Consider the following 24,300-nt stretch of genomic DNA (forward strand, 5'->3'; position numbering starts at 1 on the left):
TTCAGTTTTCAGGTGTTTAATGTGATTGGTTAACAGTAATTTAAACAAGTGAACAAACATCGACATGACCTGTTTTCATATTAGACCAGAAACTATTGAATGTTGTTTGTCCTCTGTAGGACACTGTAGACACCTAAGCATTTGGTCCAGAGATTCTCCAGAATCTGAAGTTTGAACTTGAAGACCTGATTAAGGTCTGAACTTTAAACATGAATGTATTTTTTTAAATTATGACATCATTCACAAACACAAAACATTCAAAACAAACCAAAAATAATCCCAAAATAAACCTGCAGATAGATCTCAGTGAATAATGATCACGTCCAAATATCAGAATGAAACAAAAAATAAATCATGAGGAGTTTCATCTGAGGCTCCGCCCACAAAGAGGTCAACCAGCAGGTCAACAGACCGGGTGACGCCACTGTGAATGGATTTTTTCTACAGGTGCTTATTCACCTGAGACACCTGCTCACATCATCTGTCATTGCAAAAGTGGACTCATAGGATTGTGGGATACGTAGTCCAAAAGGACAGAGAGGTTCTTTTCTGAGGGGGAGGAGCCTGAAATGTGACACTGCCAAAGACAAAGGATGGAGAAGACTATACTTGTCTGTTTGTCTATGGAGCATGGTCTGTCTGTCTCTCTACCCGTCTGTCTCTCAGTGGAAGACAGTCTGTCTCCAGCGTTTGTCGGGCGTAAAGGGCCACAGTGCATCTGTGATGGCAGAGGTGAAAGGTCGTGGTGTGACACTGAGGTCAAGCAGCTCCAGACGTGAACAGTTCAGCTGACTGTTGACTGGACGAAGAGTCACCTCTGCCGCTGGCTGCTCCGTAAGCTGTGGAGAGACAGACAGGTGTATGAGGTACTATAGAGAGACAGACAGGTGTATGAGTATTACAGAGAGACAGACAGGTGTATGAGTACTACAGAGAGACAGACAGGTGTATGAGCACTACAGAGAGACAGACAGGTGTATGAGTACTACAGAGAGACAGACAGGTGTACGAGTAATACAGAGAGACAGACAGGTGTATGACAGACAGGTGTGTGAGTACTACAGTGATTGGTTCATTGATTGATGATAAAGGGTTACAGTGATTGGTTTATTACTTACAGGTATGAGGTGATGAGACGGGAGGTTGAACGCCTGAGCCATGGAGACGGCCATCTCATATTTAGTCATCTGCTCCTTCGCCGAAAAATGAAACACTCCTCTGACAGACGGGTCCTAGAGAGACAGACAGGTGGAGAGAGGAAGGACAGAGAGGTGGAGAGACAGACAGGTGGAGAGAGGAGAGCGAGGTGCAGAGACAGACAGGTGGAGAGAGGAGAGCGAGGTGGAGAGACGGGAGACAGATTGAGAGACAGACAGGTGTGAGAGACAGGTTGAGAGAGAGACAGGCCGTAAAGAGAGTGGCAGAGAGAGGAAGGAGACGAGACAGGCATGAAGAGAAGATTAACTGTATTGCTCTCTCAGTTTCCTATAAACAGGCAGACAGACAGGTAGAAGGTACCTGTCTTGCTCTCTCAGACAGTTTCCTGCAGACAGTAGCGACGTCTCGTGTGTCTGTGGGAAATCGTTGCTGGCAATGATCCAGGGTGCAACTTTCTGTCGTCTCTACCTTCATCCACAGTGATGTCACTGCGCTCTCCATCACTGCCTCCACCTCCCCGAACAGGACAGGTACCCGCAACACCACCGCACCTGGCACAGACAGCAGGTAGACAGCTTCCAGTGAGACAGGGTGGATGGATATTGACAGACAGGTTAAGAGAGACAGGTAAACAGAATCAGAATCAGCTTTATTGTCCATGTATGCTTAGACACACACATAATTAGTTTGTCTTCAGTAACTGAGATCTCTATGTACTAAAGTATAAAAGTAAATATAACATACTTTGTACTACATATACATACAAGGCTAAATAACGGAATAGTTCAGTGGTGAGCAGTGCAAAAAATGCTGCGGTGAAAAAGATAATAAATATGTGTGGTGGTCACTATCATCATCATCACGAAGAAACTGTGACTGTTTAGTGTTCATCACAGTGACTGTTTAGGCGGTGGGCTTGTGTAGCAGCGTAACGGTGTTCATCACAGTGACAGGTCTGACTCTCTGTGACTGTTTAGTGTTCATCACAGTGACTGTTTAGTGATCATCAGTGAGAGCCGGGGGGAAGAAACTGTTCGTATGTCGGGTTCTTTTGGACTACAGTGATCTGTAACGCCTACCAGAGGGGAGGGGTGTGAGGACAGAAACAGATGATAAGACAGACAGGTTAACAGACAGACAGACAGGTACCTGGACAGTGTCTAAGTGTCTCTCTCTCTCCCTCCAGTTTGCTGCGTCCGTAAACGTTCAGAGGATTCGGACTGTCGTCTTCGCCATACGGAGGATTCCTACCATCAAATACATAGTCGCTACTGATGTAGATGAAGAACGCTCCAGAGGCAGCTGGAATCAAAGACATTGTTCATCATCAACATCACCATCTTCATCATCACTATCACCACCATCATCACTTCTACAATTCACTTAGCAGATGCTTTTATCCAAAGCGACGTACATCAGAGAGTAAGTACAACACAAGCAAGGATGTAGAAAAAAAGGGAACAATGTCAGTAAGAGCAAACGATCAGCTTTGAGTCCGATTGGACACACAGGTGCTGACAGGAAGTGACCAGAGGCAAAGCACAACATTGACGGCAGTTCTTGAGAGCTCTAATCAGTATAGAAACCATCTTATAAGTCGTCGTTATCAAACAAAAACCATCATCATCATCAATAATATCGAGACCATCATCATTAAGTTAGTAGGTATTCATGAAAGAGCTGGGTCTCTAGCTTTTTCTTAAAGGTGCAGAGGGACTCTGCAGATTGAATGGAGTTTGGAAGTTCATTACACCACCGGGGGGCGACAGAGGAGAAGAGTCTAGTCAGAGACTTAGGACCCTGTTGTGAAGGTTGGATCAGACGCCTTTCATTGGCAGAGCGTAGTGGGTGGGAGGGAGTGTAGACCTGGATGAGAGAGTTAAAGTAAAGAGGAGCTGTTTTTGTCGCAGTTTTGTAAGCGAGCAGCAGAGTTTTAAATTTGATGCGAGCAGTAACTGGGAGCCAGTGTAAGGAGATGAACAGCGGAGTGACATGTGCTCTTTTAGGAAGGTTGAAGACCAGTCGTGCTGCTGCATTTTGTATCATCTGCAGAGGTTTGATAGTGCATGTAGGAAGACCTGCCAGTAGAGAGTTGCAATAGTCGATGCCTGTACCAGGAGCTGTGTAGCATGTTCTGACAGGTAAGGTCTGATCTTCCTGATGTTGTACAGGGCAAATCGACATGACCGGGTAATCGAGGCTACTTGAACCTTAAAAGTTAGCTGGTCATCAATCATGACACCCAGGTTCCGGGTAGACTTTGTGAGCATGAGTTTGGTTGTTCCAAGCTGGATATTGATCTGTGGTTGCATAGAGGGACTGGCTGGGATGACAAGGAGCTCAGTCTTTGAAAGATTGAGTTGAAGGTGCCGTTCATTCATCCATTTAGAAATATCAGCAAGGCATGACGAGATTCTTGCTGAGACTGTAACATCGTCTGGTGGGAATGACAGGAAGAGCTGGGTATCGTCAGCATAGCAGTGGTATGAGAAGCCATGAGAGCAGATTATTGAACCAAGTGAGCTTGTGTATATGGAGAAGAGAAGGGGACCAAGCACTGACCCTTGAGGTACCCCTGTGGATAAGCTGTGCGCTTTGGACACTTCTCTCTTCCACGACACTCTTAAGGATCCCAGAGAGGTAGGACACGAACCAGCAGACGGCAGAGCCTGAGATGCCAAGTTCAGAGAGCGTGGATAGGAGGATTTGATGGTTGACTGTGTCAAAGGCAGCAGACAGGTCTAGAAGTAATAGAACTGAGGACCTGACCCGCAGCTCGTAGCGATTCTGTTACTGACAATAGTGCAGTTTCAGTAGAATGGCCCCGCTTAAAGCCTGACTGATTTGGGTCAAACAGATCGTTTCTGGACAGGAACTCAGAGACTTGCTTAAAGACTGTGCGCTCAAGTATTTTTGACAGAAAGGGCAGAAGAGAAACCGGTCTGTAGTTTTCAACCTGGGCTGGGTTTAGTGTGGGTTTTTTGAGCAGAGGGGTGACCATCAACATCATCACCTTCATCATCACTACCATCATCATCACTACCATCATCATCACAACCATCATCATCACCATCATCTTCATCATCACCATCAACAACATCATCACTATCACTCATCATCACCTTCATCATCATCAACACCATCATCTCCACCATCATCACAATCACCATCACCACCACTATCATCACCATCACCACCACCATCAACATCATCACCACCACCACCATCATCACTATCATCATCATCATCATCATAACCGTCACCATCACCACAATCATCATCATCACTATCATCACCATCATAGGTAAACAAACACACTAACATCAGACATAGGTTTACAAACACTAACATGTGATGTCTCACCAGCCTCCTTAGAGAGCATGCTCGTAGCGTTTACGTTGAGGTTCACAGCTGCTTCAGTGTGTCTCTCCACGACATCAGGTCGTCGCTCCGCCGCACAGTGTACGATCACATCGGGCTGAAAGACAGTGTAGTTCAGTAAACAGTTCTGAGTGTACTTCAGTAAACAGTTCTGAGTGTACTTCAGTAAACAATACCGTGTACTCTTGCAGCAGTCCTTTGATGGCATCCTCATCTGTGAGGTCACAGCGGAGGAGGCGGGGCCTGGCTCTCCTGAATCCAGTTCCAATAACAAACCAGCCACTGTTCTGAAACTCCTTGCAGACAGCTCGACCCAGAAGACCAGTTGCCCCGGTTACCAGAACCCTCTGAGCTGGGACCAAGTCCTCCTCCTGGAGTAAACAGAGTGCAACATTAGTAGCACTACTATCAGTACCACTATCAGTACCACTATCAGTACCACTATTGGTGCAACTATCAGTACCACTATCGGTACAGAGCAGGACCCCATATCAGTACCACTATTGGTACAGAGCAGGACCCCTTATCAGTACCACTATCAGTACCACTATTGGTGCAACTATCAGTACCACTATCGGTACAGAGCAGGACCCCTTATCAGTACCACTATCAGTACCCCTATCAGTACCACTACCGGTAGAGAGCAGGACCACTTATCAGTACCACAATTAGTGCTACTATCAGTACCCCTATCTGTACAGAACAGTACCCCTTATCTGTACCACTATCAGTACCAGACAGTACCCCTTATTGGAACCTTGTTGTACAAACAGTACAGGTGTGGAATGTACAGGTGTAGAGAGCACAGGTGTAGAGAGTACAGGTGTAGAGAGTACAGGTTTAGAGAGTAAAGGTGTAGATAGTACAGATGTAGAGAGTACAGGTGTAGAATGTACAGGTTTAGATAGTACAGGTGTAGAATGTACAGGTGTAGAATGTACAGGAGTAGATAGTACAGGTGTAGAGAGTACAGGTGTAGAGAGTACAGGTGTAGAGAGTACAGGTGTAGAGAGTACAGGTGTAGATAGTACAGGTGTAGAGAGTACAGGAGTAGATAGTACAGGTGTAGAGAGTACAGGAGTAGATAGTACAGGTGTAGATAGTACAGGTGTAGAGAGTACAGGTGTAGAGAGTACAGGTGTAGAGAGTACAGGTGTAGAGAGTACAGGAGTAGATAGTACAGGTGTAGATAGTACAGGTGTAGAGAGTACAGGTGTAGAATGTACAGGAGTAGATAGTACAGGTGTAGATAGTACAGGTGTAGAGAGTACAGGTGTAGAGAGTACAGGTGTAGAGAGTACTAGGGGTGTAAAGGTACACGTACTCTGACTGGACCGTTTCGGTAGAGGGCGGACCGATCAGAGTACGCGCGGAACAGAAGTGCTTTAATCTGTGTTCCCACACGGACCGCAAAGCGGAGGCACACCTCAGTGTGAAGGAAGGTTGCGGCCGTGGATATGGGACACAACTTTTAGTTAGTAAATTGTAAAAAAGTTTAAACATAAACTGTGCAAACTGTGCAGATTACTAGTTCCTCGAGTCCTGTCGGTTTGGACAGTTTCATATAACCCGGATGGAGTTCTTTTTACGGACTGACTCTTAAATTTCGTTTTCAGCGATGATCCCGCTCCAGCAGCGCTGCGGCGCAAAAGGGGAGACGCGTCTGTGTGGGAGCATAACCTGCAGCATGATAGAATGAACACCCTCCCTCCCCAACAGACAGCTTTTTGCTAGTAATTCTGAACGGGCCAAAGCCATAACAAATGCCATAGAAGTTCTCATATCGACAGAGGGAAATAGTTCTCCGATGAAACTATACTGCTCAGATGTGATTAGGTTTATTCTGTGCTCAAAGGGCATTCAAAAAACTGTTGCCTTCATAAACTAAAAGGTGTCAGTGAAATTAAAAAGAAATATTTTTACATATAGGCTTTATTAATTACTTCATTTCATTCTAAAATATTTTATTTCATTCATATCTTTTATTTATTGGAGACTCTTTTGGTTGAAGGATGCAGCATAAGTTTATTTTTTTTACAATGTTTAATTTAAAATGTTATTAAAAAGTATCCTGAGCAGGTGTAGAAGTCTGAACTGTCGATGCTAAACTTAGCCCAATGTGTAAAAGGGAAATTCTAAATGTTCCTAATAAAGAAAAAAAAAGTGTTGCATAAGGTCCCTTTACTGTACCGAAAATGTACCGAACCGAAGCTTCAAAACTTGGAACCGTACCGAACCGAAATTTGTGTACCGTTACACCCCTAGAGAGTACAGGTGTAGATAGTACAGGTTTAGAGAGTAGAGGTGTAGAATGTATGTTTAGAGAGTACATGTGTAGATAGTACAGGTTTAGAGAGTAGAGGTGTAGAGAGTACAGGTGTAGAGAGTACAGGAGTAGATAGTACAGGTGTAGAGAGGACAGGTGTAGAGAGTACAGGAGTAGATAGTACAGGTGTAGAGAGTACATGTAGTACAGGTTTAGAGAGTAAAGGTGTAGAGAGTACAGGTGTAGAGAGTACAGGAGTAGATAGTACAGGTGTAGAGAGGACAGGTGTAGAGAGGACATGTAGTACAGGTTCAGAGAGTACAGGTGTAGAGAGTACAGGTGTAGAGAGTACAGGTTCAGAGAGTACAGGTTCAGAGAGTACAGGTTCAGAGAGTACAAGTGTAGATAGTACAGGTTCAGAGAGTACAGGTGTAGATAGTACAGGTTCAGAGAGTACAGGTTCAGAGAGTACAGGTTCAGAGAGTACAGGTTCAGAGAGTACAGGTTCAGAGAGTACAGGTGTAGAGAGTACAGGTTCAGAGAGTACAGGTTCAGAGAGTACAGGTGTAGAGAGTACAGGTTCAGAGAGTACAGGTGTAGAGAGTACAGGTGTAGAGAGTACAGGTTCAGAGAGTACAGGTGTAGAGAGTACAGGTTCAGAGAGTACAGGTGTAGAGAGTACAGGTTCAGAGAGTACAGGTTCAGAGAGTACAGGTTCAGAGAGTACAGGTTCAGAGAGTACAGGTTCAGAGAGTACAGGTGTAGAGAGTACAGGTTCAGAGAGTACAGGTTCAGAGAGTACAGGTGTAGAGAGTACAGGTTCAGATAGTACAGGTGTAGATAGTACAGGTTCAGAGAGTACAGGTTCAGAGAGTACAGGTGTAGATAGTACAGGTTCAGAGAGAACAGGTTCAGAGAGTACAGGTGTAGAGAGTACAGGTTCAGAGAGTACAGGTGTAGAGAGTACAGGTTCAGAGAGTACAGGTGTAGAGAGTACAGGTTCAGAGAGTACAGGTGTAGAGAGTACAGGTTCAGAGAGTACAGGTGTAGAGAGTACAGGTGTAGAGAGTACAGGTTCAGAGAGTACAGGTGTAGAGAGTACAGGTTCAGAGAGTACAGGTGTAGAGAGTACAGGTGTAGAGAGTACAGGTTCAGAGAGTACAGGTGTAGAGAGTACAGGTGTAGAGAGTACAGGTGTAGAGAGTACAGGTTCAGAGAGTACAGGTGTAGAGAGTACAGGTTCAGAGAGTACAGGTGTAGAGAGTACAGGTGTCGAGAGTACAGGTTCAGAGAGTACAGGTGTAGAGAGTACAGGTTCAGAGAGTACAGGTTCAGAGAGTACAGGTGTAGAGAGTACAGGTTCAGAGAGTACAGGTGTAGAGAGTACAGGTTCAGAGAGTACAGGTGTAGAGAGTACAGGTTCAGAGAGTACAGGTGTAGAGAGTACAGGTGTAGAGAGTACAGGTGTAGAGAGTACAGGTTCAGAGAGTACAGGTTCAGAGAGTACAGGTGTAGAGAGTACAGGAGTAGATAGTACAGGTGTAGAGAGTACAGGTGTAGAATGTACAGGAGTAGATAGTACAGGTGTAGATAGTACAGGTGTAGAGAGTACAGGTGTAGAGAGTACAGGTGTAGAGAGTACAGGAGTAGATAGTACAGGTGTAGATAGTACAGGTGTAGAGAGTACAGGTGTAGAATGTACAGGAGTAGATAGTACAGGTGTAGATAGTACAGGTGTAGAGAGTACAGGTGTAGAGAGTACAGGTGTAGAGAGTACTAGGGGTGTAAAGGTACACGTACTCTGACTGGACCGTTTCGGTACAGGGCGGACCGATCAGAGTACGCGCAGAACAGAAGTGCTTTAATCTGTGTTCCCACACGGACCGCAAAGCGGAGGCACACCTCAGTGTGAAGGAAGGTTGCGGCCGTGGATATGGGACACAACTTTTAGTTAGTAAATTGTAAAAAAGTTTAAACATAAACTGTGCAAACTGTGCAGATTACTAGTTCCTCGAGTCCTGTCGGTTTGGACAGTTTCATATAACCCGGATGGAGTTCTTTTTACGGACTGACTCTTAAGTTTCGTTTTCAGCGATGATCCCGCTCCAGCAGCGCTGCGGCGCAAAAGGGGAGACGCGTCTGTGTGGGAGCATAACCTGCAGCATGATAGAATGAACACCCTCCCTCCCCAACAGACAGCTTTTTGCTAGTAATTCTGAACGGGCCAAAGCCATAACATATGCCATAGAAGTTCTCATATCGACAGAGGGAAATAGTTCTCCGATGAAACTATACTGCTCAGATGTGATTAGGTTTATTCTGTGCTCAAAGGGCATTCAAAAAACTGTTGCCTTCATAAACTAAAAGGTGTCAGTGAAATTAAAAAGAAATATTTTTACATATAGGCTTTATTAATTACTTCATTTCATTCTAAAATATTTTATTTCATTCATATCTTTTATTTATTGGAGACTCTTTTGGTTGAAGGATGCAGCATAAGTTTATTTTTTTTACAATGTTTAATTTAAAATGTTATTAAAAAGTATCCTGAGCAGGTGTAGAAGTCTGAACTGTCGATGCTAAACTTAGCCCAATGTGTAAAAGGGAAATTCTAAATGTTCCTAATAAAGAAAAAAAAAGTGTTGCATAAGGTCCCTTTACTGTACCGAAAATGTACGGAACCGAAGCTTCAAAACTTGGAACCGTACCGAACCGAAATTTGTGTACCGTTACACCCCTAGAGAGTACAGGTGTAGATAGTACAGGTTTAGAGAGTAGAGGTGTAGAATGTATGTTTAGAGAGTACAGGTGTAGATAGTACAGGTTTAGAGAGTAGAGGTGTAGAGAGTACAGGTGTAGAGAGTACAGGAGTAGATAGTACAGGTGTAGAGAGGACAGGTGTAGAGAGTACAGGAGTAGATAGTACAGGTGTAGAGAGTACATGTAGTACAGGTTTAGAGAGTAAAGGTGTAGAGAGTACAGGTGTAGAGAGTACAGGAGTAGATAGTACAGGTGTAGAGAGGACAGGTGTAGAGAGTACATGTAGTACAGGTTCAGAGAGTACAGGTGTAGAGAGTACAGGTGTAGAGAGTACAGGTGTAGAGAGTACAGGTTCAGAGAGTACAGGTTCAGAGAGTACAGGTTCAGAGAGTACAAGTGTAGATAGTACAGGTTCAGAGAGTACAGGTGTAGATAGTACAGGTTCAGAGAGTACAGGTTCAGAGAGTACAGGTTCAGAGAGTACAGGTGTAGAGAGTACAGGTTCAGAGAGTACAGGTTCAGAGAGTACAGGTTCAGAGAGTACAGGTGTAGAGAGTACAGGTTCAGAGAGTACAGGTGTAGAGAGTACAGGTTCAGAGAGTACAGGTGTAGAGAGTACAGGTGTAGAGAGTACAGGTGTAGAGAGTACAGGTTCAGAGAGTACAGGTTCAGAGAGTACAGGTTCAGAGAGTACAGGTTCAGAGAGTACAGGTGTAGAGAGTACAGGTTCAGAGAGTACAGGTGTAGAGAGTACAGGTTCAGAGAGTACAGGTGTAGAGAGTACAGGTGTAGAGAGTACAGGTTCAGAGAGTACAGGTTCAGAGAGTACAGGTGTAGAGAGTACAGGTGTAGAGAGTACAGGTGTAGAGAGTACAGGTTCAGAGAGTACAGGTTCAGAGAGTACAGGTGTAGAGAGTACAGGTTCAGATAGTACAGGTGTAGATAGTACAGGTTCAGAGAGTACAGGTTCAGAGAGTACAGGTGTAGATAGTACAGGTTCAGAGAGTACAGGTTCAGAGAGTACAGGTTCAGAGAGTACAGGTTCAGAGAGTACAGGTGTAGAGAGTACAGGTTCAGAGAGTACAGGTGTAGAGAGTACAGGTGTAGAGAGTACAGGTTCAGAGAGTACAGGTGTAGAGAGTACAGGTTCAGAGAGTACAGGTGTAGAGAGTACAGGTTCAGAGAGTACAGGTGTAGAGAGTACAGGTGTAGAGAGTACAGGTGTAGAGAGTACAGGTTCAGAGAGTACAGGTGTAGAGAGTACAGGTTCAGAGAGTACAGGTGTAGAGAGTACAGGTGTAGAGAGTACAGGTGTAGAGAGTACAGGTTCAGAGAGTACAGGTTCAGAGAGTACAGGTGTAGAGAGTACAGGTTCAGAGAGTACAGGTGTAGAGAGTACAGGTTCAGAGAGTACAGGTGTAGAGAGTACAGGTGTAGAGAGTACAGGTGTAGAGAGTACAGGTTCAGAGAGTACAGGTTCAGAGAGTACAGGTTCAGAGAGTACAGGTGTAGAGAGTACAGGTTCAGAGAGTACAGGTTCAGAGAGTACAGGTGTAGAGAGTACATGTAGTACAGGTTTAGAGAGTAAAGGTGTAGAGAGTACAGGTGTAGAGAGTACAGGAGTAGATAGTACAGGTGTAGAGAGGACAGGTGTAGAGAGTACATGTAGTACAGGTTCAGAGAGTACAGGTGTAGAGAGTACAGGTGTAGAGAGTACAGGTGTAGAGAGTACAGGTTCAGAGAGTACAGGTTCAGAGAGTACAGGTTCAGAGAGTACAAGTGTAGATAGTACAGGTTCAGAGAGTACAGGTGTAGATAGTACAGGTTCAGAGAGTACAGGTTCAGAGAGTACAGGTTCAGAGAGTACAGGTGTAGAGAGTACAGGTTCAGAGAGTACAGGTTCAGAGAGTACAGGTGTAGAGAGTACAGGTTCAGAGAGTACAGGTGTAGAGAGTACAGGTTCAGAGAGTACAGGTGTAGAGAGTACAGGTTCAGAGAGTACAGGTGTAGAGAGTACAGGTGTAGAGAGTACAGGTGTAGAGAGTACAGGTTCAGAGAGTACAGGTTCAGAGAGTACAGGTGTAGAGAGTACAGGTTCAGAGAGTACAGGTGTAGAGAGTACAGGTTCAGAGAGTACAGGTGTAGAGAGTACAGGTGTAGAGAGTACAGGTTCAGAGAGTACAGGTTCAGAGAGTACAGGTTCAGAGAGTACAGGTGTAGAGAGTACAGGTGTAGAGAGTACAGGTGTAGAGAGTACAGGTGTAGAGAGTACAGGTTCAGAGAGTACAGGTTCAGAGAGTACAGGTGTAGAGAGTACAGGTTCAGATAGTACAGGTGTAGATAGTACAGGTTCAGAGAGTACAGGTTCAGAGAGTACAGGTGTAGATAGTACAGGTTCAGAGAGTACAGGTTCAGAGAGTACAGGTTCAGAGAGTACAGGTTCAGAGAGTACAGGTGTAGAGAGTACAGGTTCAGAGAGTACAGGTGTAGAGAGTACAGGTGTAGAGAGTACAGGTTCAGAGAGTACAGGTGTAGAGAGTACAGGTTCAGAGAGTACAGGTGTAGAGAGTACAGGTTCAGAGAGTACAGGTGTAGAGAGTACAGGTGTAGAGAGTACAGGTGTAGAGAGTACAGGTTCAGAGAGTACAGGTGTAGAGAGTACAGGTTCAGAGAGTACAGGTGTAGAGAGTACAGGTGTAGAGAGTACAGGTGTAGAGAGTACAGGTTCAGAGAGTACAGGTTCAGAGAGTACAGGTGTAGAGAGTACAGGTTCAGAGAGTACAGGTGTAGAGAGTACAGGTTCAGAGAGTACAGGTGTAGAGAGTACAGGTGTAGAGAGTACAGGTGTAGAGAGTACAGGTTCAGAGAGTACAGGTTCAGAGAGTACAGGTTCAGAGAGTACAGGTTCAGAGAGTACAGGTGTAGAGAGTACAGGTTCAGAGAGTACAGGTGTAGAGAGTACAGGTTCAGAGAGTACAGGTTCAGAGAGTACAGGTGTAGAGAGTACAGGTTCAGAGAGTACAGGTGTAGAGAGTACAGGTGTAGATAGTACAGGTTCAGAGAGTACAGGTGTAGATAGTACAGGTTCAGAGAGTACAGGTTCAGAGAGTACAGGTTCAGAGAGTACAGGTGTACAGAGTACAGGTTCAGAGAGTACAGGTGTAGAGAGTACAGGTGTAGAGAGTACAGGTTCAGAGAGTACAGGTGTAGAGAGTACAGGTTCAGAGAGTACAGGTGTAGAGAGTACAGGTGTAGAGAGTACAGGTTCAGAGAGTACAGGTGTAGAGAGTACAGGTTCAGAGAGTACAGGTTCAGAGAGTACAGGTTCAGAGAGTACAGGTGTAGAGAGTACAGGTTCAGAGAGTACAGGTTCAGAGAGTACAGGTTCAGAGAGTACAGGTTCAGAGAGTACAGGTTCAGAGAGTACAGGTGTAGAGAGTACAGGTGTAGAGAGTACAGGTTCAGAGAGTACAGGTGTAGAGAGTACAGGTTCAGAGAGTACAGGTGTAGAGAGTACAGGTGTAGAGAGTACAGGTTCAGAGAGTACAGGTTCAGAGAGTACAGGTGTAGAGAGTACAGGTTCAGAGAGTACAGGTGTAGAGAGTACAGGTGTAGAGAGTACAGGTGTAGAGAGTACAGGTGTAGAGAGTTATCAGCACCACCAGATCGTTTAGAGTTCTGTGAGATTCAAACATTTGACTTCATAACAGATTAATGAATCTAATGACTCTTATTTATTTGATATCGAATTTTATTTAAAAAAAACGTAAAAACGTTTTATAAATAATTACCAGATGGGTGACGTCACTGCCTGATATATAATCTTCTTATTAGACATTTATATCAAAACAAGCACATTACATTACAAAACAGTTTTTGGACCTGCTCTAGTTAGCCTGTTAGCCGTTAGCACTGTTAGCTTTGCACAGGTGAGTGTTTACCTGAACCAGCTGCACGCGGCCTGGGCTGAAATTGATCCGTAGTTCTGCGCCTGTGCGTCTCATCTCCCTCTGACGTCACAGCGAGGTTTCTGTTATTGGTTATTGATAAATTATCGACTCAGCGGATCTGATTAACGTTGCGCAGTTTGCTCTATCTCTTCCGCCTCCGCGCTGACGTCATAATCTGTTTGCCGGAAAGCAGCTGTCGCAGTGAAGGTAACTGCTTAGCACACAGGCTAACAGTCCTTAAAAGAAGAAACACGGTATGATGGGAATAAAGCGGAACTAAGGTGAGTCCGTTTCATTAAAAAGCTCCGTTTGTAAACCGAAACTCGGTGATTAACGGTCACAAACACCTTTAAATCCCATAAACTGACCATAAAGAGTTAACACGGACACATCGTAACACCGGCGTCATGGAGCAAAACAAACAAAGGCTAAATTTACCTCCGAACCTGGACACTGAAACCCAGGCATCTGATCCAGGACCAGAACAGACCAGGACAGCCCAGAGAAACCAATGAAGATCCTGCTGGAGAACAGAAGCAGACCTGCGATCCGTCACTCTTCTTCTTCTTTGTTTTCTTTTGGCGGACTGTAATCCCCGTTTAAAGGTGTGTAGTGCCACCTGCTGTCCCGGAGTGTTTAGCAGGGCTCCACGATGCATCACAAAGAGTTTTTAAATATATTTGACTTTTGTTTGCATGTTAAAACAGTGTGGTCAAACTTCCTCCTCTCTTCATATTCTTCCTTTAACTCTGTTTTTTGATTGTTTTTTGTATGATCTGTCGTTACTGTCCTCATTCCAGAGTTCTGATATTTAGCTTTGTCCTCTTTTATTCTTCTGCTGCTTGTTTAATGGTGGTGAGTTACTTCTTCTGCTTCTTCTTGTCAGGAGTGTGGACCAGAAATGACAGAAACAGAAAAACATCATAAAGAACTGAGTGGCGCTATAATAATCCCAGAGTAAGATAGTGATGTTGACTGTTCAGACACAGACCACAGAGACGCTGATAACACGTCAACAAAATAAAGACAAAACGTTTAACAGTTTATATTTCAACAGAACATTTTAGCGCCTGTAAACAAGCTGTGTGACTCCAATCTGTCTGGAGACCGTCACGAAACCAGCATAGACCTATAAGCAGACTGCCGTTTAGATTTCAGAAGAGTAATGCCGGGTTGTTTTTAACTAGATAACCAGGATACTTACTCAGATGGACGTCAGCGCTGTAGTCATACAGTACTCCTGGTCCAGGATTTAGATGAAGCCAGGTATCTTTATAAATGGGGCGGCGGTTCACTGGTGTCCAATGATTTGTATTTTAACAGTATGTGGACAGTTTTCACACAGTCGGGACGTGTGGTGATCCTGCTGACTTGCATGGCAGAGGTGATCAGCGTTCACAAACAGACATGCACAGATAGTGCAAGAATCAGTAGCAGCAATAGTGTGAACAGCACAGCGGGAATCTGATCTAGTCATAACTGAAGAGTTTTAAAGAACAGCAGCACCTACCAACCTGCCTCTCCACGCTGCTGCCATCTTTATCATCAATTCATGATTAGCAACTTACTTTATTCTGAAAGGGTCCGATCACTTCCTGTACATCATCTTTTTATTCTGACAGGGTCTGGTCACTTCCTGTACATCATGTTTATCACTGTCTGTATAAAACATGGACGTAGTCTCAGTAGAGCAGTAGAGTTTCAGTTGTCACCATTGCAACAGCTTGTTACACAAATTACACATAAACGGCTAAATGTACACACACACACACACACACACACACACACACACACACACACACACACACACCACATGTTGCAGCCTTGTCTGTCAATCACCTCCTAAAATAGAAACCTGCGGCCTGATACCTCTCTCTCTCTCTCTTTCTGTTTATGTCTCTCGACCATTCACTCCTCTATCTGAGCCTGCAGTCTGTCACCAACACCCCCCCCCCCCCCCCCCCCCACCAGCACCACCACCTCCCTCATGCAGTCAGTACATTTGGTGGCAATCCCCCGAGACTGTTCTGGGACCAAAACTAAAGACCGTCAAACTTTTACCAACAGAGAAAAACTCAGATACCTTCAAAGTTCCTCTAACCGTGAATCACTGAAAAGGACAGGACCAACAGGCAGACTGGACCTGGACCCAGAGTAAAACCTCGTCTACCAGGAACCAGTGGCAGATCTCCATAACAACTCTGAGGATTGACCTCTGACCGGATTTTGTTTTGATCCTGGTCCTGATCCTGGTCCTGGTCCTGGTCGGGGTGCTGATCAGAACAGTTGTGGGTGAGAACCATCCTAAAATCATGTGATCACAGCTGTTATATTGCATGAATGACTTTTTATAGACATTCATTAATATTGTATTTCTCTGAGCAGAGGCATTCATGTATAGTACATGATGATAATTAAGGACAGGTAACATGGTGGAAGCAAACAAACTAATTTCTGTACTAAAATCAAAATAAAAGCTTCAGCTGTTTATGAACATACTGAACGTGCTGCCTGAAGTAAATATTTTAAGGAAGATACCAACTCTATTTCTCTACCCTCTTTTGTAAGAATATTCTTGGACAGATTTCTTTAGCCGTCCTTGATGATACACAGAACACATGTTTGGTTTCGTCTGCATTTAGAGAAGTCACAACTGATCAAATGCATATTAAAGATGTGAGAGAGCTGACATAGCTGCACAGCAGGAAATAACAGAGTCATCAGCATAAAGATGAAAAGAAGAATTTGGAACATTTTGTCCAAAGCAATAAATATAGAAAGTAAATACAAGTGGGCCCAGAACCCAACCTTGAGGTGCCCCCCTAACCCTTAGTGCCTTTACCTGACCTAACTCTGTGTGTTTGTAATACATCAGAGGTAACACCCTCTAACTCAACAGTCTGTGTGTGTGTGTGTGTGTGTGTGTGTGTGTGTGTGTGTGTGTGTGTGTGTGTGTTGTCTTGTTACTAGAGGGAATCATGGACCGAGGAGGGGAGAAGCTGATCTTCCTCAGCGCTCATCGCTGCCCTGAAGTCGATGCTCTGCCTCATCACGACTTTGTGACACATGACCCTCCATCATGTTCACTTGTTCCTGCTGAGAGGAGCTCCAGGTTCACCTGTGCAGGTGATTCTGAGACAAATTACTTTGATGTCTCCCCCAGCTGTGGCTTCGACAAAGAGGAGGACGAGGAGGAAGAAAGAAGTGTCAGCGATTGGTCTGAGGAGGATCTCTCACTCCACTTCGCTCCCTCCGTCATCCTCCGATCAGATGACGATGAATCAGACCCAGAGAGCGGCTTCGAGTGCATCGACGTTACGATGGAAACACTGGTGAGTTTCACTGGTAACTGACGAACGAAATAACTGGTCGGTTGACCAGTTTAACAATTCACAAGCAAGTTAATCTGTCTCCATGGTGATGAAACAGTTAGGATCCTGTGAGTCAATTAAAAAACTTCATTATGTTTATGTTGGCCAATAAAATCACTTTGTTCCTTCATAGTTCGTGTTCTGTGCTCTCATTTGTTACCGGTCGTAAAGGTTCAAGGTCAGAAGGGGGAGGGACTAAAGATGGTTCCCAAACGACAGATTCAACTAAAGAAGAAAGATGTAAAAAACGCAGAAAAACTTCAGGTTCAAATCTGTCTGTCTGTCTGTCTGTCTGTCTGTCTGTCTGTCTGTACATTTAAATGAACTTGAATTTGTATAGTGCTTTTCTAGACTTCTGATGACTCAAATTGCTTTTTCACCACGTGTCCCACCTACACATCCACACACTGATGGTAGAGGCTGCTGTGTAAAGAATCCATCAGTATTAATTCATCCATTCATACACATTCACACACTGATGGTAGAGGCTGCTGTGTAAAGAATCCATCAGTATTAACTCATCCATTCATACACATTCACACACAGATGGTAGAGGCTGCCTATGTGTCTTTCCACCTGTCAGTCAATCTGTCTATCCGTCTGTCTGTCCATAAACTTGTGGGTCTGTTTACACATTTAGGTGAAACCTACAAATGGGTCATGTGAAGGGGGAGGGGCTTACTGTGAGATGCTGTGTCCACCTGTGCGTCCTGATGTGTTGCGGCGACAGCACAGTATGCCTGCCTCCCTCCAAACCAGCAGTGATGCTGACAGCTACAGGGTCTGCAGGGGCCTCGCTGCAGGGGCCAGTCAAGGTAATAAACCGGTTGGATCCATAGATAGATAGCTGCATGAGAACAGGACTGCCTCTGTTCTTGCTTTTACTGAGACGTGGTTAAATAAGAACGACGATGATAACACACTGCACGTTGACGGCTTCACCCCCCTTTAAAGAGCCCATATTATGCCCTTTTTGGGGTTCGTATATTTAATCTATGTACCTACTAAAGTATGTTCACAATAGCTAAAGTTTTAAAAAAGTGTCTGTTTTCATGTACTGCCGCTCCATGCACCTGCTCGCTTCTGACTCTCTCTCTCTAAGGCTCTGAAGTGCCCACATTCAGAGTCCCCACGTGTGCCAAGTCTGATCTGATTGGTCGGCCTGTCTGCTCTGCTGTAATTGGTCAGTCGCTCAGCACGGTTCTCGGAAATGTCCCGCCCCTTTTACCATGTTGGGAATGCAGCCACTTTGGCTCAGAGAGGAGCAAAAACATTAGCACCTTAGCACTACTGTGCTACCGCAGGCTATGGCATATCGTGGGCGTGCTACAGAAGTTAATGGCCTTGCAACATGAGCTGCTGGGCTTGCCACAACGAGCCAATGGGCTTAGATCAGTGATATCACACTGACAAGACATCACACTGGCAAATTTTTTTCGAGGGGGGCTAGAACCGAGCTTTACATGCAGCTAATGCTGCAGCTAACAGGAGGACGTAGGAGAAGCCGCGTTTACGCAGACTTTAAATTTTTGCAAATAGATGTGCCTAAACATGCACAGGACACATGGAAAACATACTAAAGAGCAAATAAAACCAGAAAAAGACAGTGAGCTTACTGGGAAACAAGATGGCGGCGGCGTGTGGCTTTATGTAAACACACGCTGGTGCTCGACGATCAGCGTGAGGGAGAAATTGTGCACTTCGGACATTGAGATTCTGGCTGTCTCCCTTCGCCCTTTCTAGAGTTCCCCCCAGAGCTAACGCCAACGCAGCCACTGAACACTTCACAAACTTATTAAATAAACTGGAACATATATCACCGGACTCTCCCAAATTCATCCTGGGCGATTTCAACTACTGCACTCCGGAAAGATCACTGAAAGGTTATCATCAGTACATTAGACACTGGATAAATGCTGTGGTTCAGTTCCAAACGCATACAGATCTGTCGCTCTCCCTCCTCTTGGAAAGTTGTTAAGAACATCAAGCAGTGGACCAACGAAAGCATCCTTACACTACAAGGATGTTTTGACTGGAATAACCTTCTTGTCCCCTCAGACAACATTAAAGAGCATGACACTGTTTCATCGTACATCTCCTTCTGTGTGGACAATATCATCCCCTCCAAAACAGTCACGATCTTCACCTACAATACACCTTGGATCACCAAAGAGCTCAAGGTGATCCTCAACAAGAAGAAAAGGGTCTTCTTCACCGGCTCCGAAATGGAGAAAAAGGAGGTTAACAAAGAAGTGAAGCATGCCATAAAAACTGTCAAACTAAAGTATAAGAACAAAGTGGAGGAAAAATTCACACAGGGAAACCTCCGCTCAGCTTGGCAGGGCCTCAAAAACATGGCTGCTGTGAACACTCCTGCTACCAACAACAAAATCATCCAGGTTGCAGGCGGTAACCCCTCATCTCTTCCCAATGATCTGATTTGATGATGATGATGATTTGAGAAGGACAACACCACCCAGCTGGAAGAAACAGTGTCCATGTTCCAGCCCAGTGACTCTGCACTCACCTTCAGCACAGAGGATGTGGTGAGAGCCCTCAGGAGGACAAGGGAGAACAGCTCACCTGGTCCAGACAGCATCAGTGGCCACACTGAGCAGCCAGGGGGCATGTTTCAGACCCTGTTTCAGAGATCCATGGACAGCAGCACAGTCCCCAATAATCCCCATCGGCCCTCACCTCTCCATGGAGAAGATCATAAAACACCACATCATCAAAGCAACCGACTCCCAGATGGACCCGCTCCAATTTGCTTGTTGCGCAAGCAGAGACGTTGACCTGGAGCACTCTAACTTTTGTATTGAAATCGTCAGTTATATATACTTTATATTTTTGGTTTACATTTTTACTCTACCTACACTTTACCTTTTTTTTTTTTCCGGTTGTGTTCTCACCAGGGGCCTGGACTATGAAGCAGGATTTGGGGTTAGCGAGGTCACTTCAGGGTTAACTCTGGGTGGTTAGGTGGTTCACTTCTTACCTGGGTATATCGCCATGGTAACCTATGCTGCACACCTAAACTGCTCCAGGATATGTTGGAGATAAGAGATCAACCTGTGGAAGTCTCTGCTCACTGACCAATCAGATCTCTTGATGGTGGAGGGAGCTGATGGAGAGGGGAGAGGAGGGAGAGAGAGCCTTCACGTGTCCCGTATAATAACATTATAGTCCGTAAAGTAAATGATTATTTTGAACTGATGCTCTGATGTTAGGGTTAGTGAAGCTGGACCCACAGAAACCCTGGGTCTGTTAATCTGGCTTCGTAGTACAGGCCCCAGGTCATTGTTTGTCTACCTGGTTGTTGTTTGTTCACCTCTTTGTTGTTTGTTCACCTGGTTGTAGTTTTTTTAATCTGGTTGTTGTTTGTCTACCCGGTTGTTGTCTGTAGGGATCGATGGTGGAGGAACCTCGAGGCTGCGGCTGCAGAAGTCCTTCTCTTTGGATGAAACTGAAACTAAAACAAAGATGGCTTCCTGTATCATTAAGAGCATCCTTTCAAAGAAGATGCAGGTGGAGAAAATCACCTGTAAGAGCTCCGCCCTGCAGAAGAAAGCAACAGTGTTCACCAGCCTCTCCCAGTCTGCAGATCAGCAGCGGGTGAGTGATGGGGGAGGAAGGGAGACCAGCTTTCCTGGGGGTAAGACAGGCGCAGGTGTATTTAAAGCTCCAGTTCATGTGGTGAGAGACATGAGGAGTTTAGTTAAAACCACCTACGGCCTGTCGTTCTCCACTACAACACCTGAGAACCACTACAAGCCAACACGCGTCAAGGTGATTGGTCAGGAGCAGAGTCCCCCGCCCACCTACCAGCAGGTCGTGGGTGTGGGTCACAATGAAACAAAGAAAAGCAGTCAGGCTTCAGTTAACAGCAACTCCTCCAGAGGACGTGTAGCCAAAGTCGCTGCATCTCTCAGCCAATCACAGGATAGACATCAAAGTGAATATTTCAGTCGTCCAATCACACAGCAGAGAAGAGGCAGTGAGCCAGTAATAAGAAGTAAGGCTGATGATGTCACCTGCCCCATTGTTTTGTTAGACCAACCCACCAAACCACCTGTCAGCAGAAACTTATCAGAGCTCAGCCAATCAGAGAGAGCTAAGTGTGGGAGTCACCAGGCTGAGGCCTCCATCCCTGCCTCTTTATTAATTCCCCCTCCCCCCTCCATGCTCCTCCAGCAGCAGGAGACCCAGCCTACTCCCTCTTCCCAGGAGCAAAGCTCCATCCTCGGCCTGTCCTCTCACTTTGTCCCAAGTTCCTCACAGCAGATCCTCCAACCCTGTTTCTACCCAGCCCAGGTTTTACCCGTTTATTCCCACACCCTACAACCGCAAATGGGGAAGGTTAGCTATGTGAGTGGTCCCTTGAGCTACATCCATCTGCAACACCCTCAACCTGCTCCCACCTGTCACCTGCTGAGGAGGTCTGAGGAGACCCGGTCACCTCAAAACTCCCCAGACCATTCGGAACACTTTTGCCCACCTCAACAGCCTGGCTCGTCAGTGGCCCAGGTGAGTGAGGGCAGCACTGTGACGCCGACATCACAGGGGAAACATGACCAACAGCATTCTCAGCAACAACTTCAACAACAACTTCAACAACAACTTCCGCAGCAGAAGTATTTGTGTAACCTTAATGGGGTGTTACATACACAGACGGGGAGTGACTTCATGGCTGACATCACAGGTTCTGCTGCTGCACCCAGGGCCCTTCTCAGTGGCTACCCCCACTGTCACTTTATGTTTGACCCTAGAAGTGGGAGGTGCTTACTTTTGGACACACCCCCTACACATCAGAGGAAGATGCTGCTAGATCCAGAAACTGGTCAATACGTCCATGTGCTTATTCCTAAATCAAGCCCCACCCAAAACTCCAGCCTGGTTCCAATGTGCAGCACAAACCCCACCCCCATAATGCTCAACCCTGCTCCCTCCTTAATAAACCCCACCCCCACATTCATGTCTATGATGCATTTGCAGCCAACAATGGCTATGTCCTCCTTGTATTCCTCTCCCCGCCTCCACTTCCCCCCCCCCCCACACCCCATCAGTAAACTCCACACCTACTGCACCATGATGACATCACAGCATGTTAAACATGTATGATGACATCCCAGCATGTTAAATATGATGTCATTACAGCATTTTAAGCATGTATGATGACATCACAGGTTTGGCGTGACGTAAAAGAACGTCTTGAAGTGTCGTACGCAGTAACAGAGTCGTCTATACGACTCTATAATGAGAATATGTGTCTTTATATGCTACGTGTAGTTGACCAGAATCCCAATCTGAACTATAGAGTGGAGAAGAACATACTGGAGAACAGGAAACATAATGCAGCAGGTTCATCAGAGCACAGAGATCGTAGAGGTGGCGTGCAGACAGTCTATGGTCATGCAGCGATCACAGGGAATAAACATCACCACCCCCTCCCACTCGCTCCAGGTGAATTCTCCTGATTATATCCTGTTGCGTTCTCACATCAGCTCACTCTGACTTTCTGCAGAATAAACACGAGGAGGCTGGAGGAGAAACTCCGGGTGAAGAGAGAAACATTCAGCTGTTTGTGTTCACACATGACGCTCCATGCAGAGTGTTTCAGGATGTTTCTGCAGGTATGAAGACAGTATGGATAGCATGTAGCTAGCAGGCAGGTAAACTGCAGCTTGGACCTTTTAGGTTTCAGGAGTAACTACATTATCTGATCCCAGTCGTGCTTTACGACAGCCAGTTTGATCATGTTTATTTGATTATTGATTCGTATTGAGGTGAACTCCTGTCTTCTTGTTTATCACTGTTTGATGTTAATTTTGCACACTTTTGTACACAGTGTTTGAACCTCGAGCACGAGAGCAGATAGAAGCTGAATGTCCGTTATGATTCTGTGATGATGCAGGACAACAAGGATGTAATGTTTGTTTATTTCCAGATAAACTGTTAACAAGAACAAATAAAAAAGGAAAAGAGATCATGAAGTCATTTTGATTTTTAACATTTTGAATTTGATGTTTAACTCATTTGGTGGTTTGAGACTGGAAACCAGTTCACGCTCCGCACTGGAAATCTTAGCATTGAGGGTTACCCTCACATGATCGTTTGTTACTGAAAGTCAACACATTGAATTGATCACACTGATTATAAAAACACTTTTTTATTTTTGACTTACAGAAAAGTCATGAACATCGACAGTCTCCTTAGAAACATTTTCAGCAGTCAGTCTGGTTTATGGTTCAAGTAGCTTTAGGTTTCCATGGTAACATAATAGGACATGCTGATCACAACAGGGTTGTAACTATCAGTAGAGACTCTTAAAGAAGACATGCTGCACACAGCTCCACTGTGGACGTAATATCCTCTATGGTCATCTAGTTGTGACATCACACTCAGCTGTGATTGACTCGTTGAAGTTTCTCCTCTTTCAATTGGTTCTGACCCTAACAACATTTTTATCAGAGATCAGACATTTCTAACTTTCTTATAATTCAGTTTCATGTAGTAAATATTATCATGAATCTTGATTTGGATGTATGTGTTACTCATTATTCATCATCTACATTTAAAATTCAATATTACATTTAAGGTGGGTTAAACTGTTGACCTCAGGAAGTCTCTGGAAATCAGCATCAAACACAATCCACGGTTTTTATCTGAGGGTCATTGAACGCAGCATCACCTGTAGAAACTTCATTCCAGAAAAAAGACATCACAGGTTTGATTCCCGCCCAGTGAACGTCCATTGATGATGACATAGCAGTCACACCTTGGTGCTGCACTGGGTGATGTCAGCAGCTTCAACCTCCCCCTCCCCCTCACAAGCCCGGAAACCTTTGAAGGAGGGGCTGATGGGAAACCGTCTGAGCCAGCCAGTTCGCCGCACCAAACCCATCCCCAGGGGAAGGTCATAGGATGAGGAGCTAGAGGAAACGGAGGTCCAGTCAACCAGACCTCGCTCCTGTCGGGACCCTGGAGAACAGAAACACACACACAAACACACACACAAGTGCACACATGTTGTGCTTAAATCAGTAATCACATAAGTGTAGATGCTTGTGTTAAATTACCCATGTGCTTGTGTGTGTGTGTATGAGTGTGTGTGTGTGTTTGTGTGAGAGTGTGTGTGTGTGTGTGTGTGTGTGTGTGTGTGTGTGTGTGTGTGTGTGTGTGTGTGTGTGTGTGTTACCTGGTATTGTGTTGTCAAGGCAAAATGCCATAAACCCTCCAACAAACATCTCAGTGGAAAGAAGAACCGTCAGAATCTGATCAAGCTCTGCAACACCTGGAAACACAAAACATACCTGATCTGTCATACCTGATGTATGTCAGACCTGATTTATGTCAGACCTGATCTGTCACACCTGATCTATGTCAGACCTGATCTATGTTGTACCTGATCTAT

General features: G+C 45.1%; 3 protein-coding genes across 10 annotated transcripts in view; 1 reads left to right on the forward strand and 2 right to left on the reverse strand.

Annotated features, from left to right (window-relative positions):
• Positions 1–14,092, reverse strand: mat2b (methionine adenosyltransferase 2 non-catalytic beta subunit methionine). 2 transcript variants are annotated; one of them, XM_061055775.1, is made up of 8 exons: positions 13,954–14,091; positions 13,507–13,751; positions 4,716–4,910; positions 4,522–4,636; positions 2,308–2,460; positions 1,519–1,709; positions 1,119–1,232; positions 1–839 (listed from the first exon to the last, which is right to left on the reverse strand). In XM_061055775.1, exons 2-8 carry the CDS (start codon positions 13,567–13,569, stop codon positions 663–665), a joined length of 1,008 nt encoding a protein of 335 aa, XP_060911758.1. In that variant the 5' UTR covers positions 13,570–13,751; positions 13,954–14,091; the 3' UTR covers positions 1–662. The 2 variants fall into 2 exon arrangements, with proteins under 2 accessions (XP_060911758.1, XP_060911759.1); XM_061055776.1 differs by lacking the exon at positions 13,507–13,751 and having other exon boundaries at positions 13,954–14,092.
• prob1 (proline-rich basic protein 1) lies at positions 13,991–22,872 on the forward strand. 6 transcript variants are annotated; one of them, XM_061055769.1, is made up of 7 exons: positions 15,463–15,807; positions 16,486–16,847; positions 17,058–17,150; positions 17,527–17,701; positions 20,293–20,501; positions 22,411–22,519; positions 22,735–22,872. In XM_061055769.1, exons 2-7 carry the CDS (start codon positions 16,494–16,496, stop codon positions 22,782–22,784), a joined length of 990 nt encoding a protein of 329 aa, XP_060911752.1. In that variant the 5' UTR covers positions 15,463–15,807; positions 16,486–16,493; the 3' UTR covers positions 22,785–22,872. The 6 variants fall into 6 exon arrangements, 5 of the variants coding, with proteins under 5 accessions (XP_060911749.1, XP_060911751.1, XP_060911752.1 ...); XM_061055766.1 differs by lacking the exon at positions 22,735–22,872 and adding an exon at positions 13,991–14,120 and having other exon boundaries at positions 15,583–15,807; positions 20,293–22,553; XR_009675807.1 differs by having other exon boundaries at positions 15,465–15,807; positions 20,293–22,519; positions 22,735–22,753.
• The window catches only part of slc23a1 (solute carrier family 23 member 1), a 15,245-nt gene continuing 13,751 nt past the window's right edge, over positions 22,807–24,300 (reverse strand). For both annotated transcript variants that reach the window (XM_061055772.1, XM_061055770.1), the window contains 2 exons: positions 24,085–24,180; positions 22,807–23,867 (listed from right to left, as the gene is read on the reverse strand). In XM_061055772.1, coding sequence (XP_060911755.1) covers positions 23,659–23,867; positions 24,085–24,180 — 305 coding nt within the window. In that variant the 3' untranslated portion in view covers positions 22,807–23,658. The remainder of the gene's footprint in view (positions 23,868–24,084; positions 24,181–24,300) is intronic.

The sequence above is a fragment of the Labrus mixtus genome, chromosome 14 (assembly GCF_963584025.1).
Source record: "Labrus mixtus chromosome 14, fLabMix1.1, whole genome shotgun sequence".
In the NCBI taxonomy this organism is placed as follows: domain Eukaryota; kingdom Metazoa; phylum Chordata; class Actinopteri; order Labriformes; family Labridae; genus Labrus; species Labrus mixtus.

Bases quoted from the DNA above. Each gene is read 5' to 3' on its own strand.
- mat2b (XM_061055775.1), bottom strand. From the start codon at position 13,569: ATGAGACGCACAGGCGCAGAACTACGGATCAATTTCAGCCCAGGCCGC. The intron at 4,637-4,715 runs GTATTGTTTACT...ACTGTCTTTCAG, and splicing joins GACTGCTGCAAGAGTACACG to CCCGATGTGATCGTACACTG. The intron at 1,233-1,518 runs GTACCTTCTACC...CTGTCTCTCTAG, and splicing joins TGTCTGAGAGAGCAAGACAG to GACCCGTCTGTCAGAGGAGT.
- prob1 (XM_061055766.1), top strand. From the start codon at position 16,494: ATGGACCGAGGAGGGGAGAAGCTGATCTTCCTCAGCGCTCATCGCTGC. The intron at 16,848-17,057 runs GTGAGTTTCACT...CCGGTCGTAAAG, and splicing joins ACGTTACGATGGAAACACTG to GTTCAAGGTCAGAAGGGGGA. The intron at 17,151-17,526 runs GTTCAAATCTGT...TTACACATTTAG, and splicing joins AAAACGCAGAAAAACTTCAG to GTGAAACCTACAAATGGGTC.